The 21,919-nt window shown below is 33.2% G+C and overlaps 2 protein-coding genes and 2 pseudogenes across 2 annotated transcripts; 2 read left to right on the forward strand and 2 right to left on the reverse strand.

Moving 5' to 3' along the window:
* The first annotated feature begins 215 nt into the window (after positions 1-215).
* LOC120180636 lies at positions 216-1,427 on the forward strand. Its single transcript, XM_039185929.1, has one exon. The coding sequence runs from the start codon at positions 216-218 to the stop codon at positions 1,425-1,427; it is 1,212 nt and encodes a 403-aa protein (XP_039041860.1).
* A 4,108-nt stretch (positions 1,428-5,535) lies between these two features.
* Positions 5,536-8,472, forward strand: LOC120180498 (annotated as a pseudogene).
* Positions 8,473-9,964: 1,492 nt separating this feature from the next.
* Positions 9,965-17,106, reverse strand: LOC120180486 (annotated as a pseudogene).
* Positions 17,107-18,980: 1,874 nt separating this feature from the next.
* On the reverse strand, positions 18,981-21,081 carry LOC120180487 (esterase AGAP003155-like). Its single transcript, XM_039185801.1, has 6 exons — positions 20,822-21,081; positions 20,586-20,684; positions 20,439-20,480; positions 20,225-20,354; positions 19,387-19,488; positions 18,981-19,133 (listed from the first exon to the last, which is right to left on the reverse strand). The coding sequence occupies exons 1-6, from the start codon at positions 21,044-21,046 to the stop codon at positions 19,036-19,038; spliced, it is 696 nt and encodes a 231-aa protein (XP_039041732.1). The 5' UTR covers positions 21,047-21,081; the 3' UTR covers positions 18,981-19,035.
* Positions 21,082-21,919: the final 838 nt, after the last annotated feature.

Here is a 21,919-nt window from a genome sequence, read left to right on the forward strand (position 1 = left end):
GCAATTTTTTTTAAAATAATATTTGTTTTAACCAAATCACTTTATAATGTAAAACTCTGAATCTCGCTGCTGCCAAAGGGATTTTTGGGTACCACCCTAAATGCAAAAAGTTAGGCCTAACCCACATATCCTTTGCAGACGATCTATTAATTTTTTGCAAAGGAAACCCTGATTCAATTGCTGGAATTATCTCTGTCCTCAATCATTTCTATCACATGTCTGGGCTTAAACTTAATGTAAGTAAGACAGAACTCTTTGCAGCTGGTATTTCCTCTCGGAATCTTCAAATTATCAAAAACATATCTGGCTTCAAAGAAGGTCTCCTTCCAGTTAGGTATTTGGGGGTTCCTTTAGTAACCAAAAAACTGTCTGAACATGACTGCCAGCCTCTCATTGAAAGAATTAAGCTTAAACTTCACCACTGGTCGAGCAAATTCCTAAGCTACGCTGGTAGACTTGAATTAGTTAAAACGGTCCTGTGCAGTATGGCTAACTACTGGTGCAGGCAATTCAATCTTCCCCAAATTATTTTAAATCGCATTAATCAACTCTGTTCCAGGTTTCTATGGAAAGGAACTGACCAGCCAGCTGCAGGAGCTAGAGTCAGCTGGGTTAAACTTTGCTGCCCTAAATCTGAAGGTGACTTAGGCCTGAAAAACATCAAAGACTGGAACACAGCATGCATGGTCCAGCTAATTCGCAATATTCTCGCAGGAGACGGGTCCCTCTGGGTCGCCTGGTTACATTGCTATGTAATTAAGAATGAAGATTTCAAAGACATGGCAGGGAAAGTTTCCCATAGCTGGAGCATAAAGAGACTTCTGAAACTTAGATCCACTGCACTCCCCATTCTCAATGCAAGAACTAAAACTACTAGAGATGTTTGGGAAGCTGTTAGAGAAAAAAGAATCAAAGTTAATTGGCACAAAATCATTTGGTTCCCTTCTCACATACCAAAATTCAGTATGATCGCTTGGATGGCCATCTTGGACAGACTTCCAACTCGGGAAAGATTGTCTTGGATGGGCATTGTCAATGATTGTAGATGTGTGCTATGTAATGAGACTAATGAAACTAGGGACCATTTATTTTCTGAATGCAGCTTTGCTAAATCACTTTGGAGCTCCATTCTTAATCTTTCTCAACTGCATGTTCCACACATGACATGGGAAGAAAAGATTTGTTGGGCTAGTAAAGAATGGAAAGGTAAATCCCTTCTTACTACAATCTTGAAACTAGCTTGGACTTCGTTCATCTACTTAATATGGGAGGAGATAAATAGAAGAATCTACCATCGTGGCTCCAGAGAAGTCGATCAAGTTCTGTCTTCCATCAAAGAGCTGGTCCGAATACAATTTAGAGGCAAAAATATCAATAGAATTGATAATGTTAATTGTATTCTATGCTATTATTGGGGCATTGACTAACCATTTTTGTTGTTAGTATTTGGTTCTCCCTTTAGGGATGTTTGTTGTAGCAACATTGCTCTTTTGGAAATAAAAGCTTATTTATCCAAAAAAAAAAAATGTTTGAAGCTTTATGGGCGTGGATGTTTTGTGGGAGAATCCACAACCAATGTCCCACCAATCAAACCTCTATATTACCTTTTGTTATTATATTTAATGGCCGCTCCAAAAAAGGAGTTTCCTTTTCCCCTCCATCTTTTGCTTTTGAGGGAAAAGTATACAAAAAGAAGCATAAATAAATAACTAGTTATATACTTAAGGGCCTATTTAAAACGTACAATGAATCGGATCAATTGTTTAAATAAATTTATTGCTAATGAAATGGTATTATTTTTTAACAAAATGAATTTATTCAATATATATTAAAAAGAAGCCGTTGTGTGAACGTTATCGTTAGCTCTCTGACCAAAAAGAAGGGGGTAATCACGCCCGTCGCCTTTTCTTTTGTAAACAAGTTTTAGTGGCAGAAAACATGGAGATTTTATTTTTGAATATTTATTTTAATTGGGCTTTTGATTTTTGATTTTTCTCCCTTAACAAATATTATTTTAATTGGACTTTTCCAAGCGTCGAGATTTTGTATTAGGTAATATTTGAATTGGAAATAAGCAAAAAAAAATGTAAATTGAATTATACGGAATAGGCTGAATAGTAAAAGTATTTTCCAAATCCGGTATAATTTGAATGTGTTAAACTTGTGAACTAACCCACTGCCAATGTGTGGTGAAATTAATGTGTTGTGTGATGGGTGGATTACACAAATCATCCCTTCTTTGGTTGGTTGGTAAAGCTTCCAAAAAAAATTAAAAACTAAAAGGAATGAAATTGGAGGACTTTCGGTTCAGTGGTCAGTCCACAACAATGTCTCTTTTATACCACCTCTCATTTGATGATTAATACTATTTTATTGAAAAAGTTTCAATACATGAAATGTTCTCACCCATATTGTCTTTAGTCTCGTGCTATAACAATGTGGTTTATTTCAGTAAATGTAGCGATTGCTTATAACTAAGGGTTTTATATCTTGAAATTTGTTATACTTGTAATAAATAATGTGTCACCAAAACTCACCTGTGTCTCTGTTTAGTATTATCGTGAGTCATTCTACAATTAAATTTATAATTTTAAAGATAAAATGGTAATTTTATTTCCCAACAAATAGAGAACCTCCTCCCACCTATTAGGGGATTTTTAACCGTTCCTTTTTATATGAGGGTCTCTTCTTAAAAGTATAAATATATATATTTTTTGGAAATAAATAATCAAAGCATTACGTCTTATTAAATCGTCAACAAAACTCTATCGGATAAATAATATATTAAAAGTTGATAAGGAGCAAATGCTACTAAAAAGTAAAAAACTTATAAATTCAAATAGAAAGAAAGATTGTGAAATTTGAAGGTGATGATTATATGGAAACGTGGGGAAGAAATAAAGAGGAATCCTTTGCTTTACATCTCATACATGTATAATATAGTATGCGTAATGTAGTGGGGGAGAGTAGCTTTAGTGCTACCAAAAGGAAGGATAAAGCTTGATTGGGCTTTGTGATTGTTCCCTCCACTCCTAACAACATGGCATGATGAAAGTTATCTACAAATTTCGTTAATTTAAATAATTTTAAAAAATTCATTATCTATAATTAGCTTTCTGTATTTTATATGTTAAAAGTAATAAATAAAGTTTGGATTATTATCAAATTCAATGACACCGTAAATGATTTTTTATAAATAAAATTACATGACAAATGTTTTGTTTATTTATTTTTAAAATTTATATATATATATATATATATAACATTTGACAGGATCTTAATTGTATCCGTAAAAATCATTCTCTACTAATGTTATATTAAATGATAATCTAAAATTTATAATTAAAATAATATATTAATTAATTAAAAGAACATATTGAACGGCTTGACAATAAATAATGCTAAAAATTAAGTTAGAGCTGTGGACAGTGGATCTTCATCTGTGCACAAGATCTCTTTTTCAGGTGATTAAATCATGGGTCTTCCCACTTTTAACTTATTCTTTTTGGGGTGCATACTGCAAACCTTGCCCCTACCTCACTTTACTTAATATATTATAGTAAATTATTATTGAATTTTTGTTAGTTTATTTTAATTTTATCAAAGTTCATCATTACACTTTTTTTTAATTATACTTATTTTGAATAAAAATAATAAAATTGGAATTAATCTTTTATAAAATTACTCTTATTTAAGGACAAAAAGAGTTACTAGTTATAAATGTAGGAACTTGAATCATAAATGAATACGATACAAAATCTTAAAAATAATTATATAAAAAATAATTGAATTAACTTAATTTTTTTTTCAGTTTGCAAGTTGCCACAATATAACTAATGAAAGAAGGGCATAACATTTCTATTTTAATATTAGCTTTCTATAATAAAATTAAATTACAAAAATAATTTATACAAAATTGTGATATAATTTTAAAAAAACAAAAATAATCATAATGAAGTGATAAAAATAGGAAGAAAAAGAACCCCAATATTGATGGGCGGGAAAAGGGTACCATCATCTTTGTATGATTCATGCTTTGAATGGTCAAGACTCATGTTAAACATTGGATGCCATCTACTTTTAGCTAGTATTTACTGTTATTTAGTTGTTTTGAACATGCTTAAAAAGGTAGCTGAATTCAAGTTTTTTGCTCGGTTTTTAGTGATCTGCACGAGTTGTTATCCTTTCAACCTTTCAAATTCACTTGAGAGTTAATCAAATACCTTTTACCTCACAATGATGTGATGGTATGGTTTTTCTTTATTTGCTATTGCTTGCTTCATTTCATCCTTGAGCAAGTATCACTAGAATCAGTCTTCTATATATATGTGTGTGAGAATTGAATTAGTTTGCAAAATAAAATAATTATTATTATAAAGAAAGAAAGCCAATAAATTATTCCAAATAAATATATAATATATTTTAACTAACTAGTAACTATGCATTATAATTTATTGAATCAAATATAAATTTTTATGTTAAAATACAAAATATTAATAATTAAAAATATTATAATATAAATTGAAATTTACAATAACATTAATAAATATATTTTATATTAGTTTTAGAATTTTTTTGAGTAAACATAAAATCAACGTTGGATAAAACTGAAAAAAAATTTAATTAAGGATTATAATAAGCAATAATCTTAAAATTTATTCATTAATAATTTGAATAAAATATTTTAAATTCATTTATAGAATAAAAATATTTATTAAGTGACTTAAATCATAAAATAAAATATTATTTTTTAGAAAAATGAGTTTAGACATTTATATCCCCGGAGTATGTACTATTTTATCTTAAGAAAAAATTGAATATAGATATTTATATATATATATATATTCACTCTAAAACTATATAAAAAGAAATTGTAGAATAAAAATAGTAAAGACAATTCTTTGAGACTGTTCAAGTATATGCCCATGTAATAGAAAAGGTATTATACACATGTAATTATCCCAAAAAAAAAGGTATTATACACATGTAATGTAAATAGAAAATCAAATATTCAAACCCGAATCCGGAATGGGTAATGATAGAACCACCCGGGAGGGCCCCAGAAACACCCAACACCCACCCCCACCCCCACGGGCTCAAAACTGTGCTTCATTATTGTTCACTAATTCCTGCGTGCACTCCTTACACACGCACGTATCAAAGCTTTAATCACCTTTTATTTTTTATTTTTTTTATTTTTGATATATCAGTTTAATTTCTATATAATAATCGTAATCTTAGCTTCAGTGCATTCCATATATTTCGACCTTCTCACTCTCCGTTTTACAGTGTTCTGTTTCTTTAGTTTAAGGATTGAAGCAATTTGAAGTAGCTTCTTTTGTTTTCTCGATTTGGGTTCTGGGTTTTCTCCTGCTTAATTCATTTCTGTAAGTCGTCTCACGCTTTTCAGTTTCAATTTATCCGTTTTAATCGGTTTAATTTTCTTGCTGTTCTTTTTATTTTTACGTATATATTTAGCTAATTTTTATAGCTTTGGGTAATTTATTTACATGTAATTTTTCCTTATTCTTTGGATACCGGAAGAAAGCCTAATTAGATCCAATCTTAAAGGTTTAAAAAGTTCATATATTATCTCAACAGTTTCAGTTATTAAGAAAATGAACTCTTTTACTTGTTCACTATCGTCTTCTCCCGTTTTTGTTTTGTATTATTAGTTTAATTCTACGTGTCTTCATTTAGAATTTTGTATGTAATGTTAAAATAATGAATATATTGGCCATTGCAGGGTTCTTGAATAGGTTGTTTTGGGGCAAAAGAGTTACTAAGAAACTGAACTGTGGCGATTTTAAAGAACAGTATGCGGTGGTGGCTGAGTCTTTTCATTGATGTCTTTCGAAAAGTTATCCCTTTGAACTTGTATTGTAGAGTGATTCTGTAATTCAGTAATCTATATTAGCAAGTACCCTTCCTCTTTACACTCTTGTCTTTGTATTAACCTTCCATGGGATCCACTTTTTTCGTCGTAGTTCCATGTTATGTTCTACGGATCAGTTGAAAACCTTCAAACCCATATCTCAAATTTATAATCCAGGAGTTAGTCTTTTGATTTTAGTAGGGATAGTTTTTGTAGTGGTATTTCAGTTTTTTTTGTTCTGGGTTACGGATTTTAAACACGTTGTCGTCTGGAAGATCTCTTGCTTTTTGTCACACTGAAGGGTTTCGGGCGTAGTTATGGTGTGCCAATCAGCTAGCCAAACTAGATTCCGGGCATTGAAGTACGAAAATGGTATTGCAGGGAGCGCCACCATTGTAGTTAGAGTTATAGCATGCTTTCAACCTCTTCAGGATTGCCAGGTTTGTTTTTCGTTCATTGTTTTTCCGTTTCTTTATATTTTTAATTTTTGTACAAGCCTTTATGAAGGAATTATATACACTTAGTTTTGTTTGTTTTCTTAATGTATGAGATTTCTTGTTCTTTTTGTTATTGATGATTGGTACGAATGTTTATGCAAAGCATTTTACTGAATTTCCTCTCTTTGGTTTTTGCCAGGCTGAATATTTCCGTCATTTGCTTAAGCCGGTTACGTAGTTTAGTTTTACATTTCCGTGTTCAAGTTAAGCTGGAGTTCTTAGTTTTTCCCTTATTTTTGAGAGAATCTTTAAGTAAACCGCTATTTCTACTGCCACAACATTTAACTTCTGGTGTGCATTGCTTGTACTTGGTTTTATGAATATCTACTTTTTATTCCTGGAATATCCTTTTTCATATTGGTTTCGTTGTTCTCATAGGTGATTGTTCTGGTTGGATGGGAGAAGGATGCGGCTCCTGGTTTCCTCTGCAGCAATTTGATTGGCAATCACCCAAATTGAATCCTTTGGATGCTTCACATCCTTTGGAGCAGCAAAGTATTAATTCTCCATTCGTAAACTCTGGCACCAATATGATCTCTGCTACCGGGACTTTGCCGGTTTATGGATATCATGATTTACCTCATTTGCAGGTTGGCCAAGTTAATGAATCCCATGGTCGGTGTTACTATTTACACCACTCCCAACAGGTCTTTGCGCCTGCTTCAAACACTTTCTTGAAAGAGCGACTCCCACCTGACCCTTATGGGAATCGTACGGAGAACATTGTCCAAAAGGCAGGATCTGGGTGCGCTCAGAAGAGATTCCTTGTTTTTGACCAATCTGGTGGTCAAACTACCGTGATGCTTAGTTCTGCTTTTGGGACTCCTATTAAGTGCAGTTCTTTGGGTCCCAAATTTCCTTTTGCTTGTAACTTGAGTAGGGACGATCCCTTGGCTAAAGTGAGCCTGAATTTTCACCCTGGACCAACATTTAAAGGTGTACTTGACGACAATGGGACTGATGTGCAAAGCGAAATGCGTGAGGACACTGAAGAACTCAATGCCTTGCTTTACTCTGATGGTGATAGTGATTACACCGAGGATGAAGTTGCAAGCACGGGTCACTCTCCTAGCACAATGACAGCCCACTATGAGCTATCCGAGGAAGGTGCTGAAGGGGTTGCTAGCTCAACTGGTCTAACCAAGAAGCGAAAACTGCTCGATGACAGTAATGATTATATGCAATTCCCTGTGAACAATACTAGTTCAGTTAATCATAATAGATGTTCTGAGCTTGAGGATGATGCTGATTCTAGTTTTACCAATGACCAAAATCCAGGATCTGATGATATGGATTCGTCTTCTGGCAACAAGAGAATGAGACTAGATAAAATTCGTGAGGCTGTTGAGTGTATTAAGAAGCTTAATTCCAGGTGTTGAGGGCAAGGATGCTATTATGGTTCTTGATGAAGCCATTGATTGCTTAAAATCTCTGAAACGTAAAGCCGAAACCATGGGATGAGATGATCCGGAGTCTAACAACAAAGGAGATGAGATCCCCAAAGACAGTGGAGAGAGAAGTCAAATTCAATTTTGGCTTTCTTGAATGATTTGAGCTGGAAACCAGTACCTTTAGCTTGAAATCTCACTGTATCTTGAGAAAGCAGGGTAGTGAATCATTAGTCTTGGGGTTTACTAAAGTAACAACGCACACAGGTCGGGATGAGAAAGATTTGTTAATGGAAGAGGGACCCTCATACGGGTGTGCTAAGTGCACGCCTCTTAGGTGTTTCGGGTCCCAAGCCTCACTTTCTTCACCCTTTTTGTATTGTTGTCAAGCTTAATCCTTGTTGCGTACCCTTTTTCTTTGATGTAGAAAGCTGCACGAGCAAAATGAGCCAATCTCTCATTTCATCATCCAACAACTGTGAAGGGGTCCCAAGACGTTGTGAGTTGTGATGCTCTGGTCCTTTATTTGTTTTTGATGTCTATTTGAAATCTGATCATACCTGTGTTCGACGTATAACAGTATCGGACACATCCGAGTGCAAGTAGCCCTTCGAGGACCTTTCTGTATTTGCTGTTGCTTTTGTGTGTTGGTGCTACCTTGGGTTATCAATGGTGTTTTTTAGCTTTGAGACTGTAATGTATTGATGGGTTATGCAATGAGAGTCATTATTATTCATGGTTGGATGTAATTAAGTGTTCTATAAATGGCATGCGGGCTTGAGTTTTTTTTTTTTTTTCAAACTATGTATTTTTACGTCGCATGCACGGATGTATTCTGTAGGAGACAGTGACGTCTTATAATAGCTCAGCTCACTTGCAAAAGAAGGCAGCAAATCCTTTAGCTTGGTTCGTGCATGAAAAGGAAAACACCAAATCATCGATACGTAAACCCTTTCCTATTACTCCAATTAAGTTAAATGCTGAAATATCTATTTAAATTTTCAAGGGAGGACGTCACTTAAAAGCATTCACATGGTATTTTTCTTTGCATCTTTGAATATAATAAAATAGTGGTAGTGAGTATAACAGTTAAATACAATTACCGTACTAAAAATAATTATAATACAATATATAAAAAGTAATATTAACACGATTCGATAGCAGTTATATAAACATGAGTTATGGACGAATCAAAGTTTCTATATGAACATATAATGTTATTAAGTACAAAGATATTGATTAAAAATCATAAAAGAGAATAATAAAAAAACATTACAAATGTAGTGATTAGAAAATTCAAATGGTTTCCTATGGGATACAAATGATTGGAAGTTGGTATTTGCATCTTTTTGGACTTTAGATTTGAACTATCCTATCCTAAAGCCATGGATTTTGTCCTCCCCAAACTAATTAAACGGATGAAATCAGTTTCAGAAGCTCAGGGTGTGTTGAGGACCTCGACATGAGGTGAAGGTTTACAGTAGTAAACGTGATAGTTATGAGTCTAGATTTACGGTTTACCCTTTTTGATATGTACAGAGAACCACGAGTTAAAGGGGGGGGGGATGTATTCTCTTGTGTATCCTTCGTGTTATATTACAATTACGTACTTAAACCGGGAGAAGAAATACAAAAGAAAACTGAGGCGCTGAAATGGCCCTTTTATCAACTAAAACCTGCAACTCCAATTCTTTATTTCTTATTTAGATTAAAAATAGTTTTAGCTTTTTTTATTATCATTTTGAAGATTTGTTACTTCTTAAAATTCTCAATTGTAATCATGTTTACCACGGTCCATTATTATATTACCAAAAAATCTGTGATTTTCTAAATATGTCACATAATTCATTATTCATATTAAATTATTTTTTTAAGAAAAAGTAAAAAAATTAAACATATGCGTGCCCGATACGAACTCATACCAACATGCATACCCAATATAGAGGCTGACCAAACAAATTAAAATTTGTACTTTGTAGATTACAGAAAGGTATGAGATTTATTTCCTAGACTTCTTACAGATAATGGGTAAGACAATAGCAAAGAACACAAACAAATGTAAAGGCAAATTTGCTACAACTGCGTTTCCTCTTTTCCTCCATTCGTTGATTTAAGCTCCATATGAGAAGAGATCATGAACCATGCTACTCGTTCATATCTTCAAAACCCAAATTACGCTTTGATCTTTATGGAATTTTCGAGTCGATGCTGTAAATTTTTTATTTTAATGCCACAGAGAATACATACTTGTAAATTGGAAGGTTCGTGAAAACCGCTGTGGTGAACCCGACTGAAGAAGATGAAGATGCAAACTCAGGGGGCCAAACGAACAATTTTCCAAACCCGTTTCCCGTCAATCTCTTCAGGGAAATATTCCAACCTGCCAAAATACCACACATTTTACTATCAACAGGACCGACTTCCATTTGAATTTTAACCATACAGCAGTTTGAAGTGAGAGGAAGATCTAGTATAAAACCCACAATGTTTCCAGCACAGATAAAGCCTTCTGTTACTCCCTGTGGCATTTTTTTTGATAGATGAGGGTGTTGTATGCTATGGACTCAGGTGCAAGTGTCAGATATGTTTCGGGTATATTCACTTTTTATTTTTATAAGTTTCTTCACGTATTTGGAGGGCCCTTAAGAGGATCATGGGTACTTCAAGAAAAAATGGAGAGTCTGAACAACATCAGTCGTGTTCGGGTGGGAGCCAAGGGGTGGATGGCAGGGAGCAGACAGTGAGAGAGATAGCACAGAAAGGTAAGTGCTTTGAGTGACTCGGACTTGCTTGAATAACTGCATAAGGTGTAAATGGAATAATAGAAAAAGTAATGTCAACTGTAAGCTACTTCGGCAATTGGCCTAATCATCAGCTCATAATGGAAATAACATTTATCCGAATAAGTATCTAAATCAAATGGTTTGTATTATTAATTGGATTCCATTTCAACCCAATACAGAAGTGTTTGACCTTGGGATAGATTTTGGATAAAATTCTCTTTCTATGCATTATAACAAACGGCAAAGGAAGTAAACAACCTGTCATGCAATCGGGACGGCTGTCCTTGCCAAAACTCAAAATAGTTTGGTTCAAGTCTGTACCCTCCCCAGTGTTTAGGCTTCGGAATCAAACCCCTGCATAAAGAAAAAATGTAAGGGCTCTTTTGTTCTTGATTTCCACCCAGTGGAAGCTTTTCCATGTTGGCGGTCATTTAAGGTGATGAATACACTGGATCAGGATTGAAGATAGAAGTAAATAGATCAGGCACTTCATTTGGAAAGAGATTCGTGGTAATCAAGCCAATAAAACCTCACGTGCACAACTGCTTATAGAAGAATTTGGCACAAATCAAATTATTATGGTCAAAACATTGAAAACCCAAAAACTTACTCCTTGGAGTATTTTTCTTCTAGTTCTTTGTATTGCTGGTGCAGTACATGCGTCCAGGAACTACAGCGCTCTGAAACAAGAAATCAGAACTTAATATTTACTGAACTGAGCATGTTTACTTCTAACAGACATTAATGTTGATAAAAGGCTATGGACATATCATGTGTGTTTCCAGTACAACTTAAAGAATGTTAAGTCACAGACCTGCTTGCTTACTATTGCTCCGATTTGACTTCCTCGAGGACGGCTGTGAAAGTATTGCTCTGACTCCTCATCAGACACTTTCTGAACAGATCCTTCCACTCTTACCTGAAATTATAGTTTATTATAGCCCATGTATCTTCATCATAAAAAATTATCAACGTGCTACAAATTTTTATTATTTAATAAGATTTTGTTCCGCATAGCAGCAAACTTCAATACTATATCAAAAATTGAGTTCAATGAATCAAGTCTAAAGGTCCAAAACAATTTTCCACATAAAACAGAAACATTTCAATTCATTAAAGTAGCTGTTAGTTATACCTTTGGTTAGCATGCATGATCACAAGTAGCTAGTAAAGTGGTGGGAAGTTCATGAAATGACTCAACCAGATTTATTCAAAAGAAACCTCAATTTATAGAGGTGAAAATAGATAGTTACAAGGAAATATAAACTACTAATTCAAAAAAAAAGAGAGAATAATAATTCAAAAACAATTTAAAAATAAGATAACGATAATCACAATTTATTTGAATATTAAATCCTAAAGCTACTCTATTAGTAGCAACCACCAGTCCACCATGCAATGGCAGGATTTCAGATCCCCTTGGGAGGGCACCTTTGCATAAATAGAAAACTTCTATCATCCAAAAATCAATTCATTGGTTTCTCTCTCTTTCTAACAAACACACAAATAAAAGCCTTGTGCTCAAGTGCTAAACCTTTTTACCTAAATTCACCATCCACCATATTATTATGATGATTACCATCCACTCTACAACACTTACAAGAGTATAAAGAAACAATACCCAGAATAGCTAACTTAAGCCGGAAAAGCAGTTATTTCATCCCTTCATGTGAAAATTTGAGAGAATAAAAAAGGAAGAAATTGAGAGAAGAAAAAGATATTCTAATCAAAATTCTCACTGAAAAAACAGAAAACAGTCTGTTAGTCTGTTCTTATATGCTATGGATTACAAGTTAGAGTCCTACTAGGTTTCTTTTCTTCCCAACTTTTATCTCCTAAGAAACTTTATCCTAATCATAAAATATCAATAAATTAAACTCTGTCTCCTAAAATAAATTAAACTTGTAAGTGAAATAAAATTCCTACTTGTCAACAATTTCTACACTTCAGTCCAACTTTACACTTGTCAGTTGTCCCTATGTTACTCTGACTCAGGTGCAAGTGTCTAATATGCATATGTATCTAACACGAGTATGTTCAATTTTTGCAAGTCTTTCCATGTATCTGGTGTCCTTCAAAGTCATATATCCATACCCATATCCAACTAGTATTGGAATGAGGACTTCGAGAAAAATGGAGATAGAGAAAGATGTAATTGTCCTGCTTATTGAAACAAAATATCAACAGCAAATGGGGATAAAACATCCATATTCACCACATAAGAAGTTTCAGTATAGAAAATAAATAGAATATACATATAAAAGAGCTCAATGGTTGGCATGAACCAACGTAAAATCCTAATGAGTATTATGTTCAAAGAAACCTTTAAAATTGTTCAAGATTCATTCAGCATGTTCCCATCAAACAAAACAAGGGTATAAAAGGAAATGACAAAGAATCTGGCACCAGAACTGATAATCTTACATCAATAATTTCAGTCTTAGCATGCAGATGTTTGTTATATGATCGAATATGAACCAACTTTACAAAATATTTGTAATAAAGATCATTTTATCATAACAGTTTCATAAAAGAAAAGCACAAGCCAGAATCTGAAGTACTACCTGTCGGTTAAGCCCATCCCAGTAGAAAAGAAGTGCTGCATGAGGATTTTCAAATAATTCACGTGCCTTCCTACTTTCATAATTGGTGTACCTGCTTAAAGTAAACAAAAAAGGTAAGAAATATCACCGAACAATATGTAACAACATTATTACATGACAGTAACAAAGGAACACTAACCAAACAAAACCACCCTTGTCCACCCCTTTTAGCAATACCATTCTCGAAGAACTGCAGCAGAAGGTAAGATGATAAAGAAAGATGAGAAACAGTCGGCCAATAAAGATTAAAATGTAAGTACCAAAATACTGCAATTAGCTAAGCTGCTGACGGTCATCATTGCCATATCAATTTCATTGACTTCTAGAAGTGCAGGATATAGGAATTATTTCAGGATGAAACTCAAAAAGGCTGTCATTGATTTAAACCAACCAAAGAATGGCAGAAATCGATGAAGATGACTAACAGTCTTGCACTTCTAAAATTGCATTGACTAAGTTCGGGCATTAAAAAATTTCAAACAAAATCTAGACAAAAGAAGCAAAAACCATTTACACCTAAAGGCAATTCATTTACTGTTCCATAAGAAATAAAATTTTATTAAACTTGTGGAAACTTTTGGGATATAAGATTAACCGAGAACATATTTTATAAAAAACAAATTCTCTGACATGCTTTCAACATATTTTCATAATGTTAAGTATACATGTTTCCTAATCAACGTATATTTTCTTACTGCATAGAGTCAAGACTCTTCATTCTAAATAATTTGCACAGTGAAGCTAGTGATTCTTCATTACTGAAGTTCCTTCAATGAATTTAGCGGCAATTATTGATATTAAAACTAGCCTTACTCAATATATTCATAAGTACAAAATTACTATCTTGGTTCATTTTTCCACTATTTGGGCAGTTTCATATGTGATACTTTTGTAAGAGACACTGCATGAAATTCACATTAATATTTAAAATACGGGTTTGGCTAATAAAAATTAAAACTATAAGGATTATTCCAATAATTACTTCAAATAATAAGCAAGAATATCATATTTAGTAGAAGAAAAAGCAAAATTTTTCAAAATGTTTAGGCACTTTTTATTGAATAAGTTCCCAGATTTCCTTGAGGATCCCATTGGGAGCAGAAGCCTGCAATGCTCCTATTGTGGACTAATGCCTGAAGTGGAAATGAGTGCCTCCATTAGATAAGAGTGAGTCTAAAAATATATGTGCTTATTTCTTAATAACATTTACCCTTACAATAGCATCAAGAATCCAAATTGGCATGTTTTATACCTTCAAGGAATTAAGATTCGTGAAAAGAAAACGGAAAACAAAATGCGCATGAATAAAGCAGAACCATAGAAAAAAAACCAGAAGCATACGGTTTTCCATCTTTTCCGGTGGTTGTCAATGCCATGGCATTTGGTTCCTTTAGGCCGGCAGCCACCGCATCATCAAACCATTTGTGAAACTGTAAGACAAGTGAAGTTTACATTTTGAAATAAATAAATACTATTATTATGAGAAAATACAAATGAAAACAAAAGGCTTTTCAAATAAACTAACTTAGTAAATACTCCCTCTGCCACTAAATTTGTCACATATTGGCTTTTGGTGGTCAAATTTGTTTAACTTTGACTTCTTATTATTCAAAATTTATTATCGATAAAAATTTGAGAAAATATATTTTAAGAACTTTCAACCAAGTAGTTTTTAAATATGTATTTTATAAAATTAACTATTTAAAATATTTAAGATAGTTATGGTCAAAGTTTAATATTTTTTACCACCAATAGACAATAAGTGACAAATTCAGTGGGACATGTTTGTCTTGAATCTGTACCTGATCCAGAGGATCAGCCTCCACCTGCTCCTCAAGGAACTCTGGAGATATATAATTCTCTCGGAGAGCTGATATGTCAACTTGTGGAGGTTTTCCAATTCGAACACACATAGATGTGCCAGAATATTGGGGAAGGCAAAGCTTATACTTTTCTGCAATAGTTGGCGGGACAAATCTACCGCCTAGAAAGTGATGAGGTCCAGAAAATTTCTTTGCACATAGTTTTGGAGCAGTCAGAGAAACCTTTGACATTAGATAATTGTAGTTAGATATTTAATAATAAAGGGATGCCTAAGTATGAGTTTAAACAAGAATAAGTTTTTGAAGAGTCTAAGGCAGCCAAAAAGACATACCAACATGTCGGGTTTAATTCCTTCACCACCACCATCACCTTTTTCGACATGCCACCCGGATGGAATATCTACAGACACAATAACAGGGGACTTTTGTTGCACTTGTTCATAATTATGTAAGTTAACCAGCTTCTGGATCAGATCGTCGAAAGGTGGCCTCGGTGCTCCTGAAAGATTAAAAATGATGAATTAAGATGATGAAATATGCAATTTATTAAAAATCTACCTAGAATTATGAAATGATACACACACATATAAGATAAACAAAAAATGATGTGATCTGATAGCACCACTGAAAATAAGTGTTACGGACAGGAGCATAGATTGTATAGGTTTGTTTATTAAAGAAAATTGAGATATGTACAGATTATTTTTGCACTAAATAAAAATGTGAAAGTACAAGAAATAAAATCTCAAACTACAATATAAAACCAATTGGGACGAATAGGAGAATCATAGTAGCATGAAATCAACATATTGTTGTGGCATAACATATATAAACATGAAGTTGAAAGAAATATATAAAAGAAAAAAAGTATAACTAGTAAGTATTTACCATGAAAAGAAAAGCCGAACATAGCATCTATGAGAATGTCGAAGTCCTTTGACAAGTCCACAGGCAGCTCATCAACCGACAGGAAAGGGATTGGCAGAGTTTCCAGCTACGGAACCATCAGATCGAATAACAGCTCAGATAAACCATATTGTTCAATGTTCAATAACGTTACAACCAGAAACCTAGTATCATACCTGAGTAACAAGACCAGAGTAAAGGGGTTTCTGAGTTCGCTTAGGATAACATACAAACGGCTTATACCCAAAGTGATACAAATGACGAGCAGCAACCAGACCATCACCTCCATTGTTTCCCGGACCACAAATAGCAAGAACACGATTATACTCATTCGGTTTATAAACCTGCAACAAGAAAAAGCTCCTTTCACAACTGCACGCTGGAAAAAAGGTATAAACTTACATAACCTTGAGCAAAATTGTCACTGAACAATAAATATTTGATTAATACATCCTAGGAGAAGAAACCAATTCAATGTCATGTCAACTGAACAATAAAAATTTGAGTATTTGACATCCTAGGAGAAATCAGTTCAATGTCAGACCGGAAACATGCTCAGCAAACTTGGATAAATTTAAAAACTTTTGAATTTTGTATGAATTCAATTAGCATACATAAACCAGCAAAATTCCATAAACTAAATGAAAATAATGGCAGTAGCCATTACCTCAGCAATCGATGTGGCAACGCTTAAACCAGCCAATTCCTGGAACAAAAACCCAAAGGAAATAAATAGAAACTGACACAACGTAAATTTAAGAAAACAAAAACCGCTTAACTAACCATAAGCTGATCAACACTAAACCCAAGAGGACCCATGAGAATCTCATCAACCTCAGCAGCTTTTCGTTGCGTGAGGTACGAAATAGAACCCTGATTTTGAACCGAAGAAGCCATTGATCCCACTTCATCGGGTTTCGAACAAAACACTCGTATTGCAGGGGTCGAAATCGGAGACAGAAAACCCTGTAAGTCAAAACAAACTAAGCTTTAAACTAGATGAACTGAGAGGAAGGATAGTTAAAAAGATGGAGGAAATGACAAGGTCTAACCGGAGAGAAGCGGTTGAGAGGAGCCGATGGTTTGATTTTATAAGTGGAAGGAAAGCTCTTATAATATGCGAGAGAGAGTGGCGCTTGGCTGAGAAGCGAGCATATCATTTTTCTACTATTGCCCAACACTCTTCTTATTGTTGTTTATTTTTATTTTAGCATCATATGTTTTTTATTTACGCCTTACCAGTTAGTTAGGGCTTCCTCGCCCATGTATGGTTGTAAGAAAATTATTTTTTCATATAATGTATTCATTGTATTACTTTATAAATTATGATTTTTATTGGTTTGAAAACACCATACACTCTCAATTTATCTAAAGACATCATGCAATCATAAAGTCTTCTTTATTTGCTTGAAGATGTCATGCAGTCGTAAGTCTTCATAACTAGCTTGAAGACTCGTGGAGGACCGAGATTCTTTAGGTTGGTACTGTTCAATTCACAATATCTCAGTCATTTTGCCAGTTAGATAAATAACAACAACAATAAAAAATTTTGAGTAGTAAAAATAATATTTTGATTAATTTAAAGTTTAATGATCAATATACTAATCGTAAAGAATAAATTTACGAGTTAAAAATATGTTAATATTAAAAAAAATGAGACATTATATCATCTCAATCTCATTTTTTAAAGAACAAATATAAGGTAAAGTATAAAACGACCCATAAGTTTAGGAGATTGTTTTACTGAGTCATTTAATTATTGAAAGTTACGAAATGATTACCTTACTATAAGCTATTATTTTGTCGAGTCATATGACTATTAAAAGTTACAAAATAATCATTCGACTATTCATATGTTCCAAACTCGTCATTTTCTGTCAAACAATTAGCGGTAGTCTGAGCTGAAGTTAACTTGCTCAATGAGATATGATAAAAATTTGATTCCAAAATTGTTTGAATTGTATTTTATGGATCAAATCTCTATTTATATTATGCCGTCGAGCCAATGCTTGAAAGCAACAGTGATGCCAGTAAAACATCATTAAAATATAATTTTATCATATCTTAGTTAACAGGTTAACGTCTAGCTCATACGATCGTTAAATTTTTAACGGAAAAAATGACAAGTTTGAAACACATGAATAGTCAGGTGGTCATTTTATAATTTTTAATAGTTGGGGGACTCAAGAAAATAATACCCTATAGTTAAGGGACCATTTGTGTACTTTATCCATAAATATAAAAAAATTACATGTGTATTTAATAACAATTTTTATTTAAATATATGAATTATAAAAAGATTTTAATGGTATTTTTGTTCTGGATTTTAAAAAATCATTTTAATTTTTAAAATATTATCTTTTAATTTTTTCAGACTTAAATTTTTATCAATTTAATTTGGAGAAGAATGAATTTACAAGATAATAAAATTTAAAGATCAATTAATTTTTTTTGGTTGAACTTTAAAAGTAAAAATAACAATAGGCCTTATGAAAAATCTAATTATCAAGTTATTGTGGAATTATTATTATTATTTTGTTTGGGTATGGGTCGGTAAAGATAAATTACTCTTACATTCGGTTGATATAATTCTATTTAAATTAGCGGTAATTATTTATTGGGAATTAATTATAAAACTAGTGATATAAATATTTGAATATTTTATTTTGTATATAATATAATAAGATACTCAAATAAAATTTTATGTGACATCATAATAAAATAATAAACAAATGATTTTATAAATAATTATAAGATGATATAAAGTCAATCAAAAATCTGAGAAAAAAATGATAAACGATAGATAGAAAATTTTAAAAAAACTTGTTGAAAATACCCTTGAAACATACAAATTGAGATGCCCACTAAGCATCTTTGTGAGAATATATAAAACTCAACGGTGACATTGTATAGAACAAGAAAGTTCTAAAACTAATCTTATTGTTGTATTTTCTTTCTTTCTTTATTATTGATAAAGTATACATAACTTATAAATAAAAATATTCAAATTCAAAACAATAAAAAAGAATATTTTTTAATCATCGAAACTACTCTTAATCTAATCTTGATGGTCATGTATATCCTATTTGTATAACCATCTTACAGAACTAGAAACTCAGATGGGCATTTGAAATAACAAGTTTTTGTTTCCCCAACTACATTATGCTTCCACCACAATCTCTTCTTCTTGATTTTCAGACAAAATATCTTGTTCAATCCTCCGCAGGAAGCTCAGCATCATCCCTAATCCCTCCTCATCTGAAATTTTATTAAACAAAATTAAGGAATGAGATTCTTTGGTAAGCGGTAATCAATGCAAGTGTTACCCTAAAGGAACAATCAGTTTCACATAAATTATAAATTAACACTGTATTACTCGAATTCGAAGGCGAGAATTCAAAGTCATTTTTCTAATTTTTTCATATAATTCTACCGTATTTAAAACGCCATGTCTTTTTATCTGTATATTTTAAGAACAATATTGGAAGAAAATAGAAATATGTAAAGCTACCAAATCTGGGAATAGTGTGGCCCTTTGGATGCCAAATCACAACAGGATCCACAAAGGATTCCAACAGCTCCAATCCATAAGGTTTCAGGAAATCATTCTCTCCTGCATTCATATAAACAGATTTTCAGATTGAGAAACAAGACAAATGCAATGTAATATAATAGGTTACCACAAAATCTTGTCAGGTTTGGATTTATGAAAATTAGGTTAAAATTAGGCTGGATAACATAATAGGATGGTATAACTAATAATAATAAAAACTATAATTTATTGGAAGTCTTATATTTTTTAATACAATTATCGATATTTGATTTATTGATATAAATTCAATTCAAATTCAAATGTAAACCGAATACTGTTAGAGATGTTTACGTGCCAAGTTGGGCCAAGGCTCGATTAAAACAATCAAAATATAATTTTATATTAATATTTATATATTTTATAGTTAAATTTAAATAAAATATATAATTTCAACTATATATTTTCTATTTGGTCTACCTTGGTCAAAAAACTAAACCAAGGCCAAGTCCAAATCGGGTACAACTATTAGGACGGTGATCATCTTAATTTAATTTATTTCATTCAAGTCATAATTTGAATCTTATATATTTTTTCAAAGAATATGTGATGGTAAAAAAAACCTATCTTTTAACAAAGCCTGATTAATAATATATTGATGTAAAGTTCGTAAAATATTGTTAAAGGATTATGATTTAGTGCACTGCGACTAGAAAAATTATTTTCACAACTCTTATTTGTTTAGTCGAACCAAATATGCAGAGTTTTGGGAAATAAACGACTGAAAAATATAAGAGAATTTGATGGGCGTTTATAATACCTAAAAAGTGAACTGATGGGCATCGAATTGGAGAAGAATAAGACTTTTCTGCCACTGATTCGTTCCTGAATTTAGCCCCTCCAATTATTATCAGATACTTTATTTTGGAAACTTTCGTAAGACCCACACCCTGCATTACGGCCAAAATCCACACACGTTATTCACGGGCCAAAAACAAGTATAAAATAAAATTGAAAAACATAAAGCAACGCACCTTCGCCTGTAATCCAGGCAAACCGCCCGACAAGATGGCTCCCTGGATGGTTATCCAAATAGTTTAAAAATGTTGTTTGGATGAATAGAAAATAAACTGAACATAAAAAGGATCCCTTAAAATTCTCGGCAACCAAACAGAACAAACCTGTGAAAAACCGAGGAGACCATCGAAAGGTCCTTGTTTAACTATAATATCTTCGATATAAGCAAGACATTCGTCAAAATTTGTGTAAGTTGTAAATTCCTAAAACATAAAACAGATCAGAAACAGAAAGGTAAACCCATGTTTGATGTTTGCATTGATTTGAAAGAAAGAAAGAAACGAACGGAATTAATAACAAATTAAAGGGGAGAAACGTGCGATGGTTATTTGATTTTTACCTTATTGAACTGAAACCACTCGTAATAAGGAGGATCGAAGATCCCTTCGACATCGGATTTCCCCTGAGCTGGAAAAGGCGCATCTGGGTAAACAATATCGATCTTTTCCAATACCGATTTAGGCCATTTGGTCTCTATTTGTTTCTTGAGAATCGCTCCGCTTGTTCTAAATCCATGAAGGCCGAGAAATCTTGGTTTCCTCACAATCCCTGCTTCACTCCCCATTTTCCTTAACCTAAATTAAAACAAAAACGCGTTCACTGAGTTTATGTAACAACCCGAAAATTTTAAAATAATATTTAATTGGGAATTGAGGTTTTAATTAAGTTAATTGGTGAAATTTGAGGATTTAATTGGAAGTTTTTAAAACTTGTAGCATGTTTTAAAAAGTGGAGGAAATTCAGTGACCAATCACTGAATAATGCCAAGGAGTGTCGGCAGATTGTTCTTCTTCTTATATGCGTGCAAATTGATTCTGGTTTCATACCAGAACAATTTGCTAAGTTTTTACCCCACGCACCTCAACTTCCGACGACGATTCTGACACCGTCCGAATTCCGATCGTCGTTTTGAAAGTACCATCGTGTTCGTTATCGAGTCAGGAACAATCCCCTCAATTTAATTGAAGCGAAACGCTGCCAAACGTCGTGAATTTCAAGTCAAAGCATCGACGTTTTTTTTAAGCTCAATCGCCTAGAAAATCCTAAATTCATCGTCGATCGTTGCTCCTTTTACGACACCTCCCGCACCATCGTGTTCCTTGTGCCGTTCCGAGTCCGCCGGTGTCATCCTCGATCTCCGTTGACGGCGGCGCGTGGGGAGGTGGATCAGTCAAAGATTCGGCCGAGTCGAAATCGAGCTCTCCGCCGTTCAAAAATTTGAACCGATCTTTGTAAGTATCTCAAAATCGCTCAAAATAATTTTTAGAAATTTTTCCGTGATTTTTAGAGCCCCGGAGGACGTCGCACGCGCCCACACGCGCCGCCGCAGGCGAGTGAACGCTGGAAACCGGTTTTGACCGGTTTAACCGGTTTTGAACCGGTTTTGACCGGTTTGACCGGTCACGATCCGTTTACCCGTTTACCCGACCCGTTGACC

Source organism: Hibiscus syriacus, unplaced genomic scaffold, assembly GCF_006381635.1.
Source record: "Hibiscus syriacus cultivar Baekdansim isolate YM2019G1 unplaced genomic scaffold, ASM638163v2 tig00112498_pilon, whole genome shotgun sequence".
NCBI lineage: Eukaryota > Viridiplantae > Streptophyta > Magnoliopsida > Malvales > Malvaceae > Hibiscus > Hibiscus syriacus.

Bases quoted from the DNA above. Each gene is read 5' to 3' on its own strand.
- LOC120180636 (XM_039185929.1), top strand. From the start codon at position 216: ATGTCTGGGCTTAAACTTAATGTAAGTAAGACAGAACTCTTTGCAGCT.
- LOC120180487 (XM_039185801.1), bottom strand. From the start codon at position 21,046: ATGGGGAGTGAAGCAGGGATTGTGAGGAAACCAAGATTTCTCGGCCTT. The intron at 20,685-20,821 runs GTAAAAATCAAA...TTTATGTTTTAG, and splicing joins AGTGGTTTCAGTTCAATAAG to GAATTTACAACTTACACAAA. The intron at 19,134-19,386 runs GTAGCTTTACAT...ATAAAATTTCAG, and splicing joins CCACACTATTCCCAGATTTG to ATGAGGAGGGATTAGGGATG.